The sequence below is a fragment of the Gobio gobio genome (genome assembly GCF_949357685.1).
Source record: "Gobio gobio genome assembly, chromosome: 18".
Taxonomy (NCBI): Eukaryota; Metazoa; Chordata; class Actinopteri; order Cypriniformes; family Gobionidae; genus Gobio; species Gobio gobio.
The window spans coordinates 39,244,998-39,264,973 of NC_137111.1; the positions used below are offsets into that span (position 1 = coordinate 39,244,998).

Genomic DNA, 19,976 nt, shown 5'->3' on the forward strand with positions numbered 1-19,976 from the left:
ACATGTCAGGTACAATTATTTGTATTTATTTTAAATAAGAATAAAGGCAGTACAACATATTTCCATGATGTATATTTTTTTGATTTTTAGATATAATATATTTTGTATTTATTTAAATTATGTTTAAGTTTTATTTATTTGTATTTATTATTCATTTTTAAACATAATTGCTATTAAATATTAATATATTTAAAATATAAAATATAAATATTTTATTAATATTTAAGCAAAACTACTGTCACACTACATGACCGTTTATTATAAGCAAAAATGTGTCATCCTTTTTGAAAATATCTGAAATATGACCCGGGCATGTCCCTGACATGTTTTGGTTGTTGTCATGTACTGCAATCAGTTGTTAAGCATGTATTATTTTACCAATTTATTTAGGGCTTAGAGTAGAGTAAGAAGAGCCATGGAACAATCACACTTGTGTGTGCGCGTGTGTGTGTGTCAGGAAGCAGATTAGAGAAAAATATCACCTGCTTTAGCAGACTTCTTACATAAACAGCATTTTTTTTTCCTGCTTTCAGCCTCAAACATCATCTATTTAGATGCACATCGCAACGTCTTAGCTTTGCTCATGCCGAAATTGTACAAAAATTACTCAATGTTCTTTAATGTGCTCCCCCTTTTAGAGCCAAAACCATGATAATGTTGAAGAGCAATGATCGTTCAGGTGAAATCTGACGTAAACAACAGATGATATATCTACATTACAAGGATTTAATGCTTTTTGACAAAAAGTGCTACTGAATGTGTTTCAATGGACGTTTGACTTGAACAATTTACTCAAAGTGTAACGGATCGCTGTTTTACAATAAAGTCCCGTTTTGATTCTTGATACTTCCAATACAATTTACTACATTACTGCTGCTGAAGCATTTCTATCATAAAACAGAGACCAGAAACTGACGCTAAATAGACCTTTCAAAAGATACATCATTTGTCAAGATTTGTAATATTTGTGGACAGTTGTCTTTAAAGTGACTGTTAACTTTCAAGTTTGAGGTTATCTTCAGCAACAGGAAACAAAAACACCTCAATAAAACATCCTACGGTCGTTAAGTGAAAAATCAAAACGGCACAGTTACAGCACATAACGTCTTAAACTAAATAGAAGTTCCCCAAAAAGGATGTCTTACCCCAGTTAGACAGCACATGGAGGCAGTAAAAAAGAGAGCTCTGACTGTCACTCTCTTTGCCATCTCCTGTCTGGCCTGGGCCCAACTTCACACGGTAACCGTTCTGAAACAGGTCACCACACGACTTTTTGCGCCGTAGGCTCTCTTGCACGGTTTCCGTGACCAGAGCACCCCGCGGGCCCCGAAACACTAGCAGCTTGCTGGAGATCATGATTCTGAGATCCCACTCCTTTATAAATTCAGAAATGTAGAATTCGAGGTTTCCTCAGAATTTCTAAGATGTGAAACCGCAGATGTACTTGATAAAACAAATTCAGTTTTGAATCAGAGAACAAGAGATAACATTCTCGTAGAGCTTGAATGCCAGAATGTGTCTAAAAGACGGTTTAACAATGCTAAAAACCCTTCAAGCTTAGACTGTGACACCTGTCATTGGATGAAAATCTGATTGCAGCCACAATCTCTGACGTATTCGGCCTGATCTTTTCAATATTAAACTCCCACGCAAGTAACTTTCCTTTGATCCCCTCTCTGTTTAAGCGAGGTGACTAGCTTTTGTATACACTGAACCCTTCTAGAGATTTAGATTTGTTCAAATGAAAAAAGTAGAAAAAAAACAATCCTGAATTAATCACAGGGGTTGTACGAGCAGTGCCGTTTTTTTTTACTGAAACCTGTAATGCTGTGCAGTGGGATTGTTATGCTAGAAAGATAATACATTTCATAGCAATAATTGCTTTCTAAATGAAGTGCTGGAATCTGTATTCACTGAACTTCAAAGGTGTCATCAAAGAAGATATTTTGATATGTTAATAACCAAACAGTTTTGGTGACCAATGACTTTCATTGCATGGAAGATCACTAAATCACTAATTTCTCGAAATATATTTAGTTGTTGTTGTTCAGCAGTAACTCGTTGGTCTAAAATGACATGATAGCAGATAAATGATGGCTGAATTTTTATTTTTGGCTGAACGATTAAGGCATCAGAAGCTCTCCTGCTACAAAGGCCTTTTCAAATGTTAGACTGTTGTGAACATTATGTTGCCTTCTAAGATCTCATAGAACTCATTTTGACAACATTCTAAGGCAGCTTAAAGGGCCTATTTGTATGATTTTTCATGTATTAATCACTATTTTAATGCCAATGTGTGAACAGTTTTTAACGAGACTTAAAAACTGAGACCTCCGGTGACCTACGGTGTCTGTACTTTATATGAAGGACTTAGGGAAACATTTTTGCTGGGAAAAGGATGTGACAAATACGTGTGCTCCTGAAAGTCTCTCTTCCAGTGTTGCCACGTCCACAGTTTTCCCACAGAATTAGGCTACTTTCAATTGTTATTAGTAGTTATACATCACATATTAATGCCTTATTCAGCATGACCATATTCTACATCCCTTAAATCCTACCCAATTCCTAAACTTAAATGCTACATAAACTTCCTTACTAACTATTAATAAGCAGTAAATTAGGAGTTTATTGAGGCAAAAGTCATAGTTTATAGTGAATGTGCTTCCCATACTAAAGTGTTACCGAAATTAAATGGAGCAAAAGTGACATTTATAATGACATTTATAATGTTACAAAATATTTTTTTTTAATTATCTTTCAAAAACATTTAAAAATTCTTAGTGATCCCAAACAGGGTGTATGAACAGTAGTGTATATAGCTATATATTTATATATGTGCTTCCTTGTGCTTAGAATGAGACTATTTACATTTTTCTCACTGTATTTCTGTTTAATCTGCTTGGGGCTGCTTCTTTGAGATGCGTCTAAATAAAAGAAAAGACCTAAAGTGGCACCAGACAACGGAGCAGGACACTTGATTTAACACTACATTCAGCCACATTTTCCATTAATTTCCCATGAACCTTTGGTGAACCTCATAGCATGTTTCTATCTCAGCAGCTGAAAGGCCTGTGGCACAGGATCCAGGAGAGTAGGCCAGTGCTGTGCACTGAAGCAGGCTTAATGGACATGTGTAGTATGGACAGATGCTCATTCAGACTATTTCATTCACATCTGCAGGCTCACAGACCAACAGAATCTCACGTGTGTTACAGTCACAAACCACTGGTTCTTTTTCTCAATCAGGGAATACGGAACATGAGTAAAAGAGGATAAAGGGCTGGCGGGATTACTCGCCGCTCGTTTCTCCCAGAATGCATCCGCGCGGGCATGTACTGAAGCCTGCCACGTGAGAAAGGGCTCTATATATGAAAGAGGCTTAAAGCACTAATTAGTTTCCTTCACTGATTTTTCTTTTGGTCATGCGACTCATATTCTTAACTGAGAATCTTCTAGTTCCAGTAGTGTGGCACAATACCGCTTCAAACCACCAGATGGCAGTAGTGCTTAATATCCACACTAAGGGATGGACTGGGACCACTGATCAACCACCAAAAATGAATAAACATTAAAACGGGAGTTTATTTAGGCAAAATTCGTAGTCTTAATCATTAGTTAATTAATTACAAACAGACTCTTACAAAGATTTGGTACATTGCAGCTTCAACTTAGTTGTTTGCTTAAACCCTGTTGTAAATGTGTCATATGAGATATTTAGCATGGGGCAAACAAAAACAAAAGTTATGCACATTATGTCCACCTACAAAGAGAAAAACTTCTGAACTTTCTATTCATCAAATAAACGTGGAAACAAATGTATCACAAACTGTTTTTAACACTGATAATAATACAAAATGTTTATTGAGCACCAAATCAGCATATTAGAATGATTTAAATTGTAATAATATAATTTATTATTATTATTTATTATTATTATTATTATTATTATTATTATTATTATTATTATTATATTTCACTATATTAGTGTTTTTACGCTCAAATAAATGCAGCTTTGGTAAGAATAAGTAAAATATTGGTAAAAAAATATTTTTTTAATGGTAATGTATTTAAAAATAATATTTAACGCTATTTAAAGGGATACTTCACTGCTGAAGAGACAAATGTGTATTTAAATTGGTTCATTTATGTAGTAGAAATGTGAAATTAATTAAGAAGTTGGTACCTTCTAGACTGAGAAAACCCAGAAAATGTTTTTTTGTCTCATGTGGATGAAAGACAACAACTCCCAGAATGCACTTGCTTCGCTGCCCTACGAGGCCACTCACAAGCCATGCCCACCGCAGCACCGCCTTCACGGTCGTTTTAATTTTTATAATAATAAAATATTTTAGTTCAGTTAGAGAACAGACACTACAATTAAAAACTGAACGTGTCTGACTAATACAGCATGAGCTAAACGAGAGTCGCAGCACAAACGCAGCAGGAGTCAGATTTCATTCATCGGAGATTGAGGAGCTGACAGACACAATGATCGTGGAAGATTTGGATCAAAGTGAAATGCACCTATTTAAGTGAGTTTGTCATTGTACCGTTTTGTTGTTGTGTTTTTCATTAAGAATAATAGGCTAATGAACCCACAATTCAAGCAACCCGCCTCCGAAATGGCGCTAATTCTAAACCGAAACTAAAATGAGCATGGCCGACTGTCATTCATTCACGGCCTCCCAGTCATTCACGGTGCGTGTCCAGTCTGGCTCGTTTTCAGTTCATGCCTATGGAAGCTTAACTTTCATAGAAATTCATTGAAAACACTCTCTTTGCTCCGCACTGCTCCGTTATGAATGCCTGAGCGGCCGTGCTCATTTTACAGTCTGTAGCTGTGTCTCATTTCAAGTAATTCCGAAGGCTGCGTCCTCCACAGGACACATCCTGTGAAGGATGCGGTATACGGAGTGTCCTTAATCAGAATTAAACGAGACGTCCTTTGTAGGACACACAGGCAGGAAGTATCACGTTGCTATGCTAACACGTTCACAGCGTTGTTGCGCTCTCACACCAGTTATATGAAAGAAAAGGATTTATAACTTGAAAATGACTATGAAATGTTTCTTGCCTTGATAGCAAAGTACTGTTCTAAACGTTTAAATATCACTAAACACTTGTAATCCTGTTTACCACAACTATCTATTTGAGGTAATACAGCTTAAAAATAAAAACAAGCTTGAAACTACTTACATTTAAACACCACATCTTCGCTTACATGTATATCTGGCGGCGCCACCATTTTTTCAAATAATATTTGAAAAACATGATGGTTGTTAATGGCGATGCAAACAATTGTGGGTTATCTGCAGCAGCGAAGGATACACCTCATGCACACTGTGTCCTACTTTTCTGAAATGAGACAGCCTTGATGACGCATGCAGCCTTCGAATGCATTCGATCATTCAAATATACTCCCGGGTTTCTACTGATACAAAGCTTAATGCTAATTGGTAACCCTTTAACGCTATATCACACGACATTCAGGCAAATCCCTTTCAGAAACGAAGCACGGAAAACACTACAGTACATCATTGAAGCACAGCATTTTAATGGCCCTGAAGATAACAATCAAATCTAGAGTGAACCTAGGAATCTCCCTCTATAAAAGTACCCTCCATTAATATGCACAGGATCTCCTCACATAAGACACTGTGATTAATGCCTTCTCTCCGCAGACTGATACAGCTTTTGGAAGAGGACTAACTCACAAAACGTCTCCATTTCAGAGTCAAGTAACTGTTGTTGATTGATTGCAAAGATGAAGCTAGTGTGATATAAACGGCCTCATGCAAATCCATATACAACACTTGTGTTTAACAACATTCTCCTGCGATGCTTTGAGAAGATTAATTTCTATCTCCCAAAAGAGTATCTCTGCATACCCTTCAAATTAATAGCACATTCTCCATTGCTTTAATCAAGGTCCAATTTTCAGAGAGGGAATGGTATAGCAAAGGTTCACTCAAGTGCCAGGGTCTTTGGCAGTCCCTACAGCAGATTTAATTATGATTCATCATAGTTTCCTTTACAGTGTGGGGCCAGAGGGTCCAGAATACAACAGTTCATTTGGACTATTGTATTCTCAGTGAGTTCAAATGACACATTTACAACTAGATTTAAACAAACAACTAGCAAGTAGAAGTCTCAATGTACCAAACATGTTATAAAAGAGTCTGATTAGGAGTCCTGGTGGAAATGTAGAGCAGGATATTTATCTTTAGTCCAGGATCACAGGCTTGCTCCCGAGGTCCTGACAATTCCTCAAAGTTTATTATGCTGTTTGTTCTCTAAAGCTCTTTTTGCGGAGATTAATATACCTCTGATCTGCTGTATATCATCATTACGTAACATATGACCACAGTAGTTCCCTCCATTCATAGTTGGTGGTGATGGTGTAGGGCACGTGGCTGATGTTACTCCAGACTTTCATCATGTCTGAGAATGTGTCTCTCTGTTCTGTGAGAGCGCTCTTTGGTCTTTGAGACGGCTTTATTCTGCAGGACAGGCCCATACCATGTCCCGAAAAGTACTGTTTCACATCAATACTTCACATGTTTGTTATGGTACAGAGTGTGTTTTGCTAACAGGAGGGCTACAGCTGAGTTTAACAAGCTTTGTCCAAGACTTGTCCAAACCTCAATTATTTATTATATATAATAAATTCATTTGATGTTTCACCACTCATTCAATTGGTTTTGTCAGTTGAAAAAAATGGACAACTGAAAGGGGAAAGCTAAAGTCTAGGCCACATCCACACAAAGCCAGAGCTTTCCCTATCTTTTTCCCCCTTGTCTCAAGAAATATCTGTGTACACACGAAACCACTGAAACTGACTCAAAACGGTGTAGTATACATTCCAGACCAATATGTGGCACTGTAATTCTGCCACAGAAATGAACAAATAACGGAGAAGAAGAGTTGTGGCTAGAAGGGGTACAGCAATGGTAGGAAGTGAGGCAAAATCTCACGATAATATAACAATAAATACATTTGCTACTTACCAGATTGTGTTTTATTTAGTGCTGTCAGTTAAACGCGTTATTAACGCCGTTAACGCAAACCTATTTTAACGGCGTTAATTTTTTTATCGCGAGATTAACGTTCTTTTTGGTCTAACAAACTTTGTAGTTTTTTCACATGCTGTTGCAACAACTAGTAACGTTAGAAAAACTACAACACCACTCCGGGTGTAGCTAGACCGGAAACAAAACATCAGGCACGCTGCGGCTGCCCACACTTGTTTCGGCCATTAAAACAGTAGACGTGGATGGCAAGCGTGAGACGCCGAAATGAGAAACGTATTAAGCCATGGTTTAACTCAGGGGTCTTCTACTAAAAGTGCTTGTCTTGAGCGCTGCTTTCTGCTCTGATGGTGCGTAGCCTACACACCGGACGCGAATGAAGCGTTTCGCGCGAGTGATTTAAGTCAATGCAAAGACGCAAATAGACATTCTGCGGCGCGGATTAAGCGGCGTGCATGTCGCGTCATTCGCGTCCGGTGTGAGCGCACCATCAGTCTCTTCTTCACTGCATGCTTGACCGCGCGTCTGGGTCTGAAGTGAACGTAGTAACAGTGAGCATTGCAACGTTAACTGTTTCATTACGTCAAAAGGCTTCGCGGTCCGGACGGACGCATCTCGCGGTCCAGAGTTCACTAGTTGGCGACCCCTGGTTTAACTGCACTATAGGCGGAGTCCTAGTTTACCTTGCATGTGCACTTTGTAATTTTATTTTGTATCACCCTGTTTTGATCCCTTAGAAAGGGCTGTTGAAGGGGCTGTTTGTGCAACAAAGTATTTGTTTCACCCTTTTATTGATGGACAGTGCTACATTGTGTGAGCGATTATTTGCTCCAAGTGTGAATGTTGGTGTGAAATCGAACACTAAAGTATGCCAATGTTGTTTTCAATAAAACAAACATTTGAACAAAGCAAGCCGATCCACTTTTCTATGTTGATAAGAGCATTAAAATAAGAAAAAATAATGGGACAAAAAGAAATGGGGCATTTAGAATAAATAAAAATGTGCGATTAATTGTGAGTTAACTATGGCATTAATGCGATTAATCGCGATTAAATATTTTAATCGTTTGACAGCACTAGTTTTATTAACTACACCCACACCTACCCCGACCCACTTTTTTTCTTTTTTTTTTTTTTAATACTGGTTTCAGGCTCCTAAAACGCCGGATCCATCTGGATTCCTAGTTTCTTCAAATTCAAATTCTACATCCCGTAAATGTTTTAATCATGAAGCTTCTACAAGCATCAGGTGAGTCACAAGGCTGTTGTGTAAACAGACAACAATGACATCTGTGAAGTTAGGAAATGCACTCTGATTACAAAATTGGTCTGCCTCCAACCGTTATGCTCCTGATGGTTTAGAACTTTTAATGAGTTCAGTGTTCAAACTTCCTCAGCATTTGGACTGCACGGGCAAGTCAGCAATTGTTTACATACGCAGCTCAGCCAAACAGCTGTTATTAGGTGGATGTTGATAGCAGCTTTTATTTGATTTTCATTAACTGGCTAGGTAAGGGGGGAACACTATTACATATTACAGATTTTTTGATGAACTTCTGCTTTTCTAATGCATTATTCAAACAACGCCATGGCAGAAAATGACAGTTCTCTAAAGCTACCTACCAAAGTACTTAATTATTAACTAATGTTTTTAATGAAGTTTTCACAGTTGTTTTGGAAAGCATTAATGACACAGGTGGTGTAACGGTTATGAATGAGTGTGTTTACATTGACTGTACATTCAGTCTAAAGCAGAGACTAACCTCCTGTTTGGAAACAGGATACACAGGCACACACCAGTCACTTTACACCGCAGTCGTGCCTAACCTATCGCTCACCCCAACTTTGACACAAACATATTGCGATGGGAAATCATTACCATCAGACCGAGGGTGCTTAAACGCCCCACTGGATACTCAAAAGTAAGCCTTATACAGGAACGTACACTTTCCGTACTTTTATACAAGACCAGTTTAGAGAAACAATACTTAAAATACTAGTCCAGACTGGTTTATGTTGGTCAGTGTGTGTCTAAGCCTGGTGATGCTAATATCTCAGCATAATTAAAGCTCCAAGTCATCTCATGTTCTTCCCAGCATTTCTTCACCCAAGCAACACTGTCATCATTGCAGTTTGCCTAGTTTCCAAGCCATGACATTTTGTAGCTATTCTTGGGTTTCCCACGACAGAGAGTGACAACAAACCATGGCAGCTTGGCTTAATAATCAAAAAAATCTCCTGTTCAAACATTTTCCCTGGTCTCATCGTCAGTTGGGCCTTTATCTCATCTATCTATAGTTTGAGCTGTTTCTGTGACTGCTGCCCTGTGGTTCAGGGACTGACAGGAGGGTCAGGAGGAAAGGAGAGTGTTTGGAGACTTACCCAGCCAGCTCCTGTTCAGATAAACTGACACAAACACGGGCGGTACGGTGAAGAAGTCCACCACTGAGTTCACCTCCAGCCAGAACCACAGCTTATCATTGGCTGCTATGAACTAGAAGAAGAAGTAAAACAGGTCATTATTACATCATTTTAAAGGGGATCATATTTTAGTAACGTTAGAATGGAAAAGGTCTGGTCAAACATTAAAAGTTATTGGGTCAAAACATATTACTGGGTGTGCAGAATGTAATAAAATATGTACTTACACGCAGGCCAAAGTAGAGTAAGAAGAACACATTGAATGCCATGTCAATTTGTAATGTGAAGTCTTTGTAGAAATTCTGACAGGATTCTATAGGGCTATGGAGAAAGAAAATAAATAAATGTTAATTCCGTTTCAAACATTGATTTAAATGCCATGGAACTCATTTTAAAGCAAACTGTATTTTCTTTTCTTTCTGATTATAAATACATAATCTGATCATAAATATGCACATATAATATAAAACACACCCTGTAACATTATCAAACTTGCCTTTGTCTGGACTATACTGTATATTTATGTATACTATTATACAACCTACTTAAAAGTTCACATAAATAACACAATATTAATTTGCACAATAATGATATCCATACCTTACATACAATAAGTACATACTTATTTTCACTTTTGGTAATATCTATATGCATTGGTTCTGTACTAGTTGAAGTTGGAGTTAAAAGGAGTTATTCGTGTTTTAAAGTCTTGAAAATACAAACATGAATAGTTTATGACAATTATTCACAGGAAAATACAACTTTTTGTGATATAATGTGCCATGAATGCATTATAATACCTTTTTAGTACATTATATGTCAATGCATCACAGCACATCAAAAATTATGACAGTCAAGACATCGGGAAGAGTAGAAAGACATCGATATTATTCAGGACTGTTTTAAAGCACCAGGTGCCTTACATCTTAAAATATATCTGATCCGTGCTGGCAAAATGAGTTTGAATGAACACTGGCAAAAACAAGTGAAAAATATCTGTTTTGGTCAAATTTGAGGTTAATTAAGCCCTCGTCTAGCAATCCCAATGCAAATCTAAAATGATCTTGATTTGTACATTTTCTGAGAGATGTACCTTCCCAAATATTTCATTTGTTTTAATAATCCATAAAAAATTGCCTTTTTCCTCTGCTCACTTCTCGAGGACTGGTGCTTCCCCTCAGCACAAGTTTAGTATCGTTAAAAAACGCAGCATTTCAACTTTGTGAATATTCATAGCGAATTCTCGATGGTCTGAACCAATGAAAAGTGAATTTTTAACTTGTGCTGATGTAAACAAAACGATCTTACTCGCGCTGACTGACACATCCAAAGCATGCACACAAAGCACTCAGCAAGCGTGCAACCCCGAATTACACATATACACAGAATTACAGCATTTCAAAATATTCGTCTTGACGAATATTCACGCAAACATCATCTGTTATGTCTTAAGTGAACAGTTGGTTAACTGTTGGGGAAAAACATCTGATGTGTAACATATTAAATTTGTGCATTGCAGTAGGTCTTAATGTATAGGCTGTCTGTCTCAATGTTAATCAAATAATTACGGTATCTTGGGGAAAAAAAATATGAATATATACATTTTCCTAAAGATATGGGTTTCGATTTGGTGTGCACCAAATTTGGTGGAACCAGGGATTTTAAGGTATGGTTGCTAGGTGATTTTGTTTTGGAACCTTCAGAAAACTTTAACTAGATGTTTCTCAAAATTGACTTTGCTGACTCTATCGACCTTAAACAGGTGTAGCTCAGTCATTTTTTTGTCTGATTCCAATGAATCGTACATCAGTTTGATGTTTTTTTTTTTTTATAGAGAATGACTAACTAATTTGCTCATTGTGACTCATTTTGCCAGCACGGGTCACATATAACAGCATTTCTGATTTATTCTGTACAACGGGGATGGTTAAATCAACTGTTGAATGATTCAATTAATTAAAAGGCTTCATTTCATAACAAGCCAGGAGCCTTTGAGCTGAGGTTAATGTGGAGCTGCCCTTTCACTGACATTATCATTGATCTCATGTAAGGAAGTTATTTAGAGACCAGCCCTGAAATTCACTAGACATAAATAATATAAAACTTAAAAAGATTAAGGAATAAAATAAGGAAAGGGGACCCATAATGCATGCTTAGTAGTTACTTTTGGCCTTAAAGGGATAGTTCACAAAATGAAAATTTGCTATTCATTTACTCACCCTCAGGCCATCCAAGATGTAGGTATCTTTTTTCCTCAGTATTACAGTAAAGAAGATTTTTAGCCTTGGTAATTCATATAATGTAAGTTAAAAAAAAAACATACAGGCAAAACAAAATTAATACCCGTGGCTCCTGGCGATACATTGAGGTCTTATGAAGCAAAATGATAGGTCTGTGAAAGAAACTGAAAATTATGTACATGTATTAAAATGAATAAAATTATTATTACCTGTAATCCACAGCCTCTGAAAATGAGTGTGTTCAGGACCGACAGTCAGAAGCACAAGCTTCCTGTCGCATTATGACGTATGCATGGGAGTAAACTCACATGTTAGCTGACACTGTTTTTGAGAGTGAGGACACGTCTGTTGTATTGTTCGTCAAATGGTACGTACTTGTGCTCATCCTGGATGCCACAAGCTATAAAAAAAATTAAGATAGACTTTTCATAGATTCACAATGTCTGAGCTCCCGTGCATATGTTATTATGCGACAAGAAGCTCCTGAATGCACTCAGGGCCATTTGCAGAGGCTGTGGATTACAGGTAATAATGTTGTAAATGATGTTCAGATGACCAGTTGTTTCGCTTCATAACACCTCAATGTATCATCAGGAGCCAAGAGTATTCATTTTGCTTTGCCTGCATGTGTTTTTTTGACTCTCAAAGTGACGGTAACCATTGACTTGCATTATATGAATCCCCAAAGACAACAGTTTCAGCAAAACATCTTCTACTGAAAAAGAGACACCTACATCTTGGATGGCCTGAGGGTGAGTAAATTAACAGCAAATGTTTTTTTTTTCAAACATCTATCCCTTTAATGGTCAGGAAGAGCTTTCTATCAAGTTACAATTAGCAGCGTCTCAAAATGCACGAACGTCAACACATGTACGCTGTGAAACACAAAGCGCCTGATCCTTGAGCTCAATGTCACTTCACACTCTGCAATTACAAGAGATCCCCTGCCATGTGGCATCCATGCAGAAAGTATCCCTGCTCACACATCTTAAGACCTGAATGTCATTCTTGACTGCCTGGGCCATAAGATGACACTTTCCCAGGGCCTTATAGAGATGTGGGCTGCTCTAAGGTCAGCTGAAAGCATGCTATGCCAACCAAGAGTGGGGTAAACAGTGCTCAGGCACTCCTGAGCTTCTAACCAACACTAGGTGGCCTCAGTTTCTAATCGAGTGCCTGCAGAGGACGTACAGCAATGTCAATGCGCACAGAGCTATGCCACCCTGAGGAACGCACGCAGTGGGCTATTTCAGGCTATCAATGTATCTTCATCATCTTCTTTTACAAAGATGTGGCACTTTGGCACTCCTTCAGAAATGAGAATGTATATCCTGAAAAACGTCCTGTATGCTCATACGTCCCATTATGTGATAAACAATCCGTACCATCAATCACTATCAGTGCACACTAGAGCTCCGCTTAAACAGAGCCAAAAAGGACAAAAATTAAAGAGATGGCAAAAGAAAAAAGGGCGACAGTTTGGTCAGGGTGTGCCATCTTAGTCGTGATGGTGTGGCACACAGCAGGTCTAGGTTAATACAACAGTAACTGATTTAGGCCAAGGCACCATTTCTAAAATAAGAGTGATTTAGCACCTGCAAGGGCAGTGAACAGCTAAAACCTCAGTCGGGGGTCTAAAAATAGCCTTTCTGTTTTAATTCCTCCCTGAGGTGCTCTCTGCATGTGCTTCTAAAATAGGAAAACACACTAAGCAATGCCTCTGTGTTTTTGTCGTCTTAATGAAAACAGGAGGAAGTGAAAGCTCTAAGCAAGGAAGATGAGAGACTAAAATTTGTTTAGGAGCTGCAGTTGATATTTGCAGCGATAGTCATGGCTGCGTGTTCAAACAATTCTCTGTTCAAGCAGGAGAAATGCTCAGAGGACTAGCTAATCTTCAAAGAATCACACTGAATATTTTTTGAGAATTTCCATCCGGTTCTACCAAATACAAATACACATGGAGCAAACGGCACTGCAAAGCCAGCCTCCCACATACAGAACTCAATTCTCACAAAAACGAATGGGAAGATAAAGAGAAGCATGCGAAATTGAAACGCCATCTCTTATCTACTTATTGATTAAGCCCCCTCAAAAGAGGTCACACTAAGCGTTTTAAAGTACTTTCCTGCCCTCTACGAGACCTCTGGAAAACAGACCCCATCAAGGCTTTCCTTTCAGTGATAAGACCCTATTACTGCAAAAAGAGTCATACAGGGCAGAGCAAAACTTCCATCCCTATGTAAAGGAATGGCATTGACAATGTTGCCACCATAGCAGTGAAAAAAATCTTGAAGAATTAATGTTATTAATGTTCTACTCCATGGCAGGACAGAGAGATATAGCTCAGACAATTATTTAGAGTTTAATCTGATTCATAGAACTCATTTAAATCAGTTCTAATACAGTTTTTGCTACTGATCAACACTGAAACATCCGTCTTAACATTCTCATACTCACAAGACAAGGAAGGATTGTTTAGTCTAATGAAACACTAGCTAAAAAAAAACAAAAACCTTTCAAATCATCATGCACAATTTTGTTTCATTTAATAGCACCACAAAATCATCATAGCCTGAGTCTGATACTGCTCCATTGGGCTGTGATTATGGGGTGGCACGCACGCTGGAAAAAGTAGAAGAAGAAGATGAGTGTAAACGATCTTTGCCGTTGTTGTAAAAAAAGAATTTAAGGATACACTGAGTACTTACCAACACGATCATCATTTTTGAGAGAAATAGTAAAGGTGAATGCATATACGAACAAGTTCTCAGTTTAGGATTAGAACCCAATTCAACCCAAGCGCTCTTTGGTGACGTGCATGATTACGTTACTGTTGATCATCTGTCCATCATCGTATCAAGCCCGCCCTGACAATTTGATTGGTCCGAGCTCTGGTTCGAGCATAGTTGCTCCACAACAGATCAAGTCCAGACCAAACTTCCCGACCTCAAATGTTGTGGGCGGGGCTATTTTCGGCTGGCATCCAAACCAGTAACTGTGCGTTCACACCGCCGCTGGCAAGAGCGTCAAACTTCGCTCTGGCCGCCCTGCCATCGACGTTGTAGAAAGATTCGTGGACGCGCTGCCGCTCTGACGTAGATCGAATGCTTGGTTTTTTTCAAAACTGCATTTAAAGGGGCTGCAAAGCAAACACTCATGTTGATCGGCATTTGTGCAGACTGACCACAGGTAGGGTATAACCGTATAAGAGAACCTCATGAAATCATTTAAATGTGAAAGTAAAAAAAAAGCAGATCGATGGAAAGAACTTAACAATTATAGTTACATGTTTGCTAACGAAATAAACCAATTAAAAGCAATTGTGTGGTGTATAAATAATGTTGCGTGCCTTCTTATCAAACCCGCTGCACCAGCAGGGATCAACCTCTCCTCTATTTTGCTTGGGAACTAATGTGGTCGGAACCAAAGTTTACAGCGCTGCGTTCTCTGGAATAATCTCAAGCGGAGCACTTCTACATTCCCATTGGTTGCCGCTGGTTGCCGCCGAACCGCGTCATAGTTCATTACCATAAAGTTGAGCTGATTTCAACTCTCCTCGACGCCCAAATCGTCCAAGACGCACCGCGCCGCTCTCGCCGGAGCTTGCCGCCGGCTCCCATTGAGAATGACTGACTTCCGGCCACTTTGACGCTCTCGCCGGCGGTGGTGTGAACGCACAGTAAGACTTTTCAAAACACAAATGAAGATCTTTTTGATGAAATCTGAGAGATTTCAGTCCCTCTGTTGAGAACTATGCAACTAACACTTTGATCTTCAAAAAGTTCATATAAAGAGATCATAAAACTAATCCATATGAGTTGAGTGGTTTAAGCCCAACATTTTCTGAAGAGACTCTATATGATGAACAGATCAAGAGAACCTCAAGAACCAATGAGGTTTGTTCTCGCACGTCAAGCAAGTACAGTTGATTAGTGTTCGACCGATATATCGGGCCGATATTTTAGCGTTTTTTTATAAGGCTGCTGCGTTCGCCGATAGGTTTTTCCCTGCATTATTTACAGACAGGCGTCCACAGAAAGCTCTGTGCTGCTGGAGACGCCGCAGTTCATGCACTGCCCCTCCCCCCACTAGCAGTGCTGGGATCTTCTCTTCAAGACAACGATAAATTTTAAACTTTCAAAGCATCGCACGCGTGCACTCACCGTCTTCAAACTGTCTTGCTCTCCCTCCCTCATGAGTCGCGCATATTAATCAAAATCAACTGCGAATTGACACAATGGGAAAAGGTCAGAAGACCGAAGTTTCACGTGAAGCATTGAAATATTTTTTTTCCTAAATTACTGCTGGTGTTGCTCTACAAGTGATTAAGTTAAGTGCACCTAAGCATTAAATGACTAGGTTGAGTTAGTTGGTTACTTTTAAAATTAAGTATAGCACAGTCAGAGTGCACTTTATTATGCTGCTTGCTTGTTGCTACTGTGTGCAAAGGTGTAATTATTTTATTTATGTTTAAATATTTATTTTCAGAATTAATTTTCAGCACTGAACTAATTTTTTTTACTTGTTCTACCTCACCTGTTTTTAATATTTGTTAAATATAGTTTTTTTTAGTACAATAAATGCTCCTTTTTTTAAATTGAGACTTGTAACATTGTTATCATCATGATCATTGTGTAATTTTTATGATGTAAATTTGAGAGAGCAAAAGAAATATTGGCTCCAAATATCGGCTCAAGAAAATCGGCAGCCTGTATCGGTCATCGGCTAAGGCTGATGAAAAAAAATCGGTATCTGCACTAAAAAATCTGTATCGGTCGATCCCTACAGTTGATCTTCTGTTTCTGTCCGCTACTCAATGTTTAAATGTGAATAAAAGCCTAAATTCAATCTGTTCATCATATAAATGAATCGTGTCTCTTCAGAAAATTTTGGACTAAACCGCTCAATTCATTAGGATTCGTTTTACGATCTCTTTATGAACTTTTTGAAGTGTCAAAGTGGTAGTTGCGTAGCTGACAGAAAGCTCTCAGATTTCTTCAAAAGATCTTCATTTGTGTTTCAAAGATGGACGAAAGTCTTATGGGTTTGGAACAATATGAGGGGTAATTATTGATAGATTTTTGGGTGAACTAAACCTTTAATATTTCCTCAGCTGTTGTAATGCATTATTAGACGTCTATATGATACTAAAACATGATCCTGAATATCAGACACATGCATGTATCACAATCTTGGAGAACATGACCTGCCAATGTCTCTCTTTCTCCTCCTCTCTTTCTATAAAGAACAAGCTGCTGGTGTGTGGGAGATTTTCAAAGCGTAGGGCCGCTGCACTAGAATTAAACTGGGTGGATTATTCATCCCTGCAATGCAGTGCCAGGATATTTATTTCAGTGGCTTCTCAGTGAACAGGCCGTGTATTTCCCTGCCCTTTCACAGCATAGTGTCCTAAAACATTTCCAGGTCAATACAACTCCACCTAAGAGCTGCATACAGAAGCATCCATTCATATAACCAGTTTTCTGACCTTACTGCATAAATAAATTCATTGTCTTGCACCTTTATCAGGGCTGAAATTGAGGGTTCAGTACTAGTAGGCTTCTGCATTGAAATATGTAACTGCGCTGATCACCTAAGATGTCATAAGTGGGACACAAAATAAAGGCATCCCTTGAAGGAGAGCTTCCCCTGTTGTTGCCCTACATATTTCTTGCTTCATTGTTCAGTCCCTAAAAAAAGTCATTGTGGTCTAGGGGGAAAAGTACAGACTGTTCCCATTAAAAAATATGACAATGAAACTACAACGTTAAGAAGTTTTGTAACAAACCTACAAAACAGCATTATTGTATGATGCATTTGTACTTGATCTCCATGTAAATGTACTGTATTATTTGGTTCCTAATGTCTTCTGAGTGGTTGCAATGCTATTTTGTGTGATTGATATGCCATTTTAAGGTGGTTGTTAAAGTGTCCTGAGTGGCTGTTACTAGCATGCTAAACTTTGCTAGGGTTTTCTGCGTGGTTGATTATGCTACTATGTAGCTGGTTTACAGAGCATTGTTAGGTGGTTGCTAGAATGTTCTAAGTGGTTGATACCATGTTGATAGGTGGTTGTTAGGATGTTGGGTGACGCTTGCTACAACCAGCTCCACTAATGCCAGGGCAACAGGCAGAGTCATTGTGCTATACAGTAGGTTTGTTACAACTGGCTTCTTTCAACATGCAACAAAACACCCCATCTCCACTGAAGAGCCGTGGATCAGTCTGACCAAAAGAAATAGTGCCCTGAAAAGTGACTCCTTACACAAAGAAGGATTAGAAACTCAGGGGAGGGTGGTAGTTGGCCACTAGAGAGAGCTGTGTATCCACAGCGTTGAGTGAAGTGCCCCTCTGAATGCCCGACGTGTGCACTAAGGCGATGAAAAAAGACCCCCCGCCCCATCCTGTCTGCAATTGCTGCTTTCACCCTTCATCAAATTTTGAGTTACCTTAGGGAGTAACCATCAGCTCAGAATCACTCAAAATGTCCCACTTTAGATGTCTACTGATGGCTTTTTTAGCAGACGATTACGTTGTCTATTTGTACGAGCATTTGAGAGATGCATTCGACATGCTGTTTTTTTCCCCTGTTTACATGTGCAAAAGGCAAAATCAAGAGAAAAAGACATGTGGTTTGTTCCAGACATTCTTGAACAGTTGTGATAATTAGCAGCGTAAATGAGTCGTGAGAGTCGTCAGAGGATGATCCATTATCGAGACCATTAACACTCGCGTCACGCGGTACGGAAGGTCAAATGAGGAGCTCAGAGGGTGAGAACCTGCATGTCGGATGCACACATCTCTCTCTGGTGAGGACAGCAGCAGTGGAGGTTTCAGCTGCCAGGACTTCAGGCGGTAACTCTAGAGCCAAGCATGATGTAGATCATTAAGAGCACATCACAGCACCCACCACTGCTGTCACAACCCGATCGGGAACTGGACCGGGTGGGAAAGACACAGGCAACCAACAAAACATTCACACTCACACGCACACACAAGCAACAAGTTCAAGTCTCCTATCTATACAATCTTCAACCGGGGTCTCGGGCATTAATATATGAAAATATGAAATTAAAGGGATAGTGGAAATGGGAATTCGGACATCATTTAATCACTGTCATGTCATTTTAAACCTGTATGACTTTCTTCAGTGGAACATAAAAAAAACATTTTGAACATTTTAACTATATTTGTCCATATAATAAAAGTCATTGGGGTCCTAAAGAACACTGGACCCGACTGACCTTCATTGCATGGACAGAATTGTTTTCTTGTTTATATATATTATTTTGTGTTCCAGAGAAGAATGTCATACAGGTTTATTATTATAATATTGTTAAAATATTGATATGATATTATAATTATGTCACTAAAATTCTATACATCTACCAGGTCAGTAAGATTTTTTTTAAAATAAATAAATAATTTTATTCAGCAAGGACACAATAAACCGATCAAAAGTGACAGCAAAGGCATTTATAATGTTACAAAAGATGTATATTTCAAACAAATGCTGTTCTACCCCAATCTTTGTATATATTATGATACTTAAATAGAACTGCAAAGTATGCAAATCATAAGTATAAATGTAAATATATTATTAAACCTTTAAATGCAACAACAAACATTTCATCTTCTGTCTCTACCAAGAGGTCCTGAAATAGCCAGATAAAGGTTGAAGACCAATACCAGAAAAACATCCTTCCATGTAAGCACTTCTATCACTCAACTGCTCGCTCGTGGGTTAACCGCCACACTGTTTGAGGTGTCACAGCACTGTCTGTTGCAATTTTAACAGAGCCTAAAGTGTCTATATGACTATCATTCATGTAGCACAGTTCAGCCTCCCTACAGAAATTATTAGAGAGAAGTCCAATCTGACAACATCTCCAGTCCAATAACAGATCTAGATCACTCGGTTAGGCTCTTATATGTGGAATCCACCCACACTGCAATGCTAGTGAATTCAGGACATCGTGTGTCTGCAAAAATCCCCTGACTGAGACCACGGACAATAGATGTGACAGGACAGCTTAGACTGGGCTGTCAGTCAGTTTACCAAACTGAAGAGCCACAAATTCACACAAAACAGTATAGAGTGATAGTCCTCAACCAGGCGGAAGCAGGTTGATATAAAAAGATTCAAATGTTTCCATTTTCCCCCATTTTTTTTTTACAGATATACTGGAGGAAATGTGTGTTATTTTATGGGAGGCCCTTTGAAACTAAATGTTAGACAATAAAGGGGGTTTTTGGGTTTCGAGAATGGAGGCAGGGAACCACTGGT

The 19,976-nt window shown here is 38.7% G+C and overlaps 1 protein-coding gene and 1 long non-coding RNA gene across 10 annotated transcripts in view; both read right to left on the reverse strand.

Annotated features, from left to right (window-relative positions):
- Nucleotides 1–19,976, reverse strand: part of LOC307142142 — a 576,947-nt gene that overhangs the window by 104,221 nt on the left and 452,750 nt on the right. The window lies entirely within an intron of this gene.
- Nucleotides 1–19,976, reverse strand: part of kcnma1a (potassium large conductance calcium-activated channel, subfamily M, alpha member 1a) — a gene marked incomplete at its 3' end in the record, with an annotated part of 226,952 nt that overhangs the window by 76,098 nt on the left and 130,878 nt on the right. For all 9 annotated transcript variants that reach the window (XM_079842703.1, XM_079842701.1, XM_079842702.1 and 6 more), the window contains exons 4-5: nt 9,677–9,770; nt 9,411–9,522 (exon numbers count right to left, since the gene is read on the reverse strand). In XM_079842703.1, the coding sequence (XP_079698829.1) occupies nt 9,411–9,522; nt 9,677–9,770 (206 nt within the window). The remainder of the gene's footprint in view (nt 1–9,410; nt 9,523–9,676; nt 9,771–19,976) is intronic.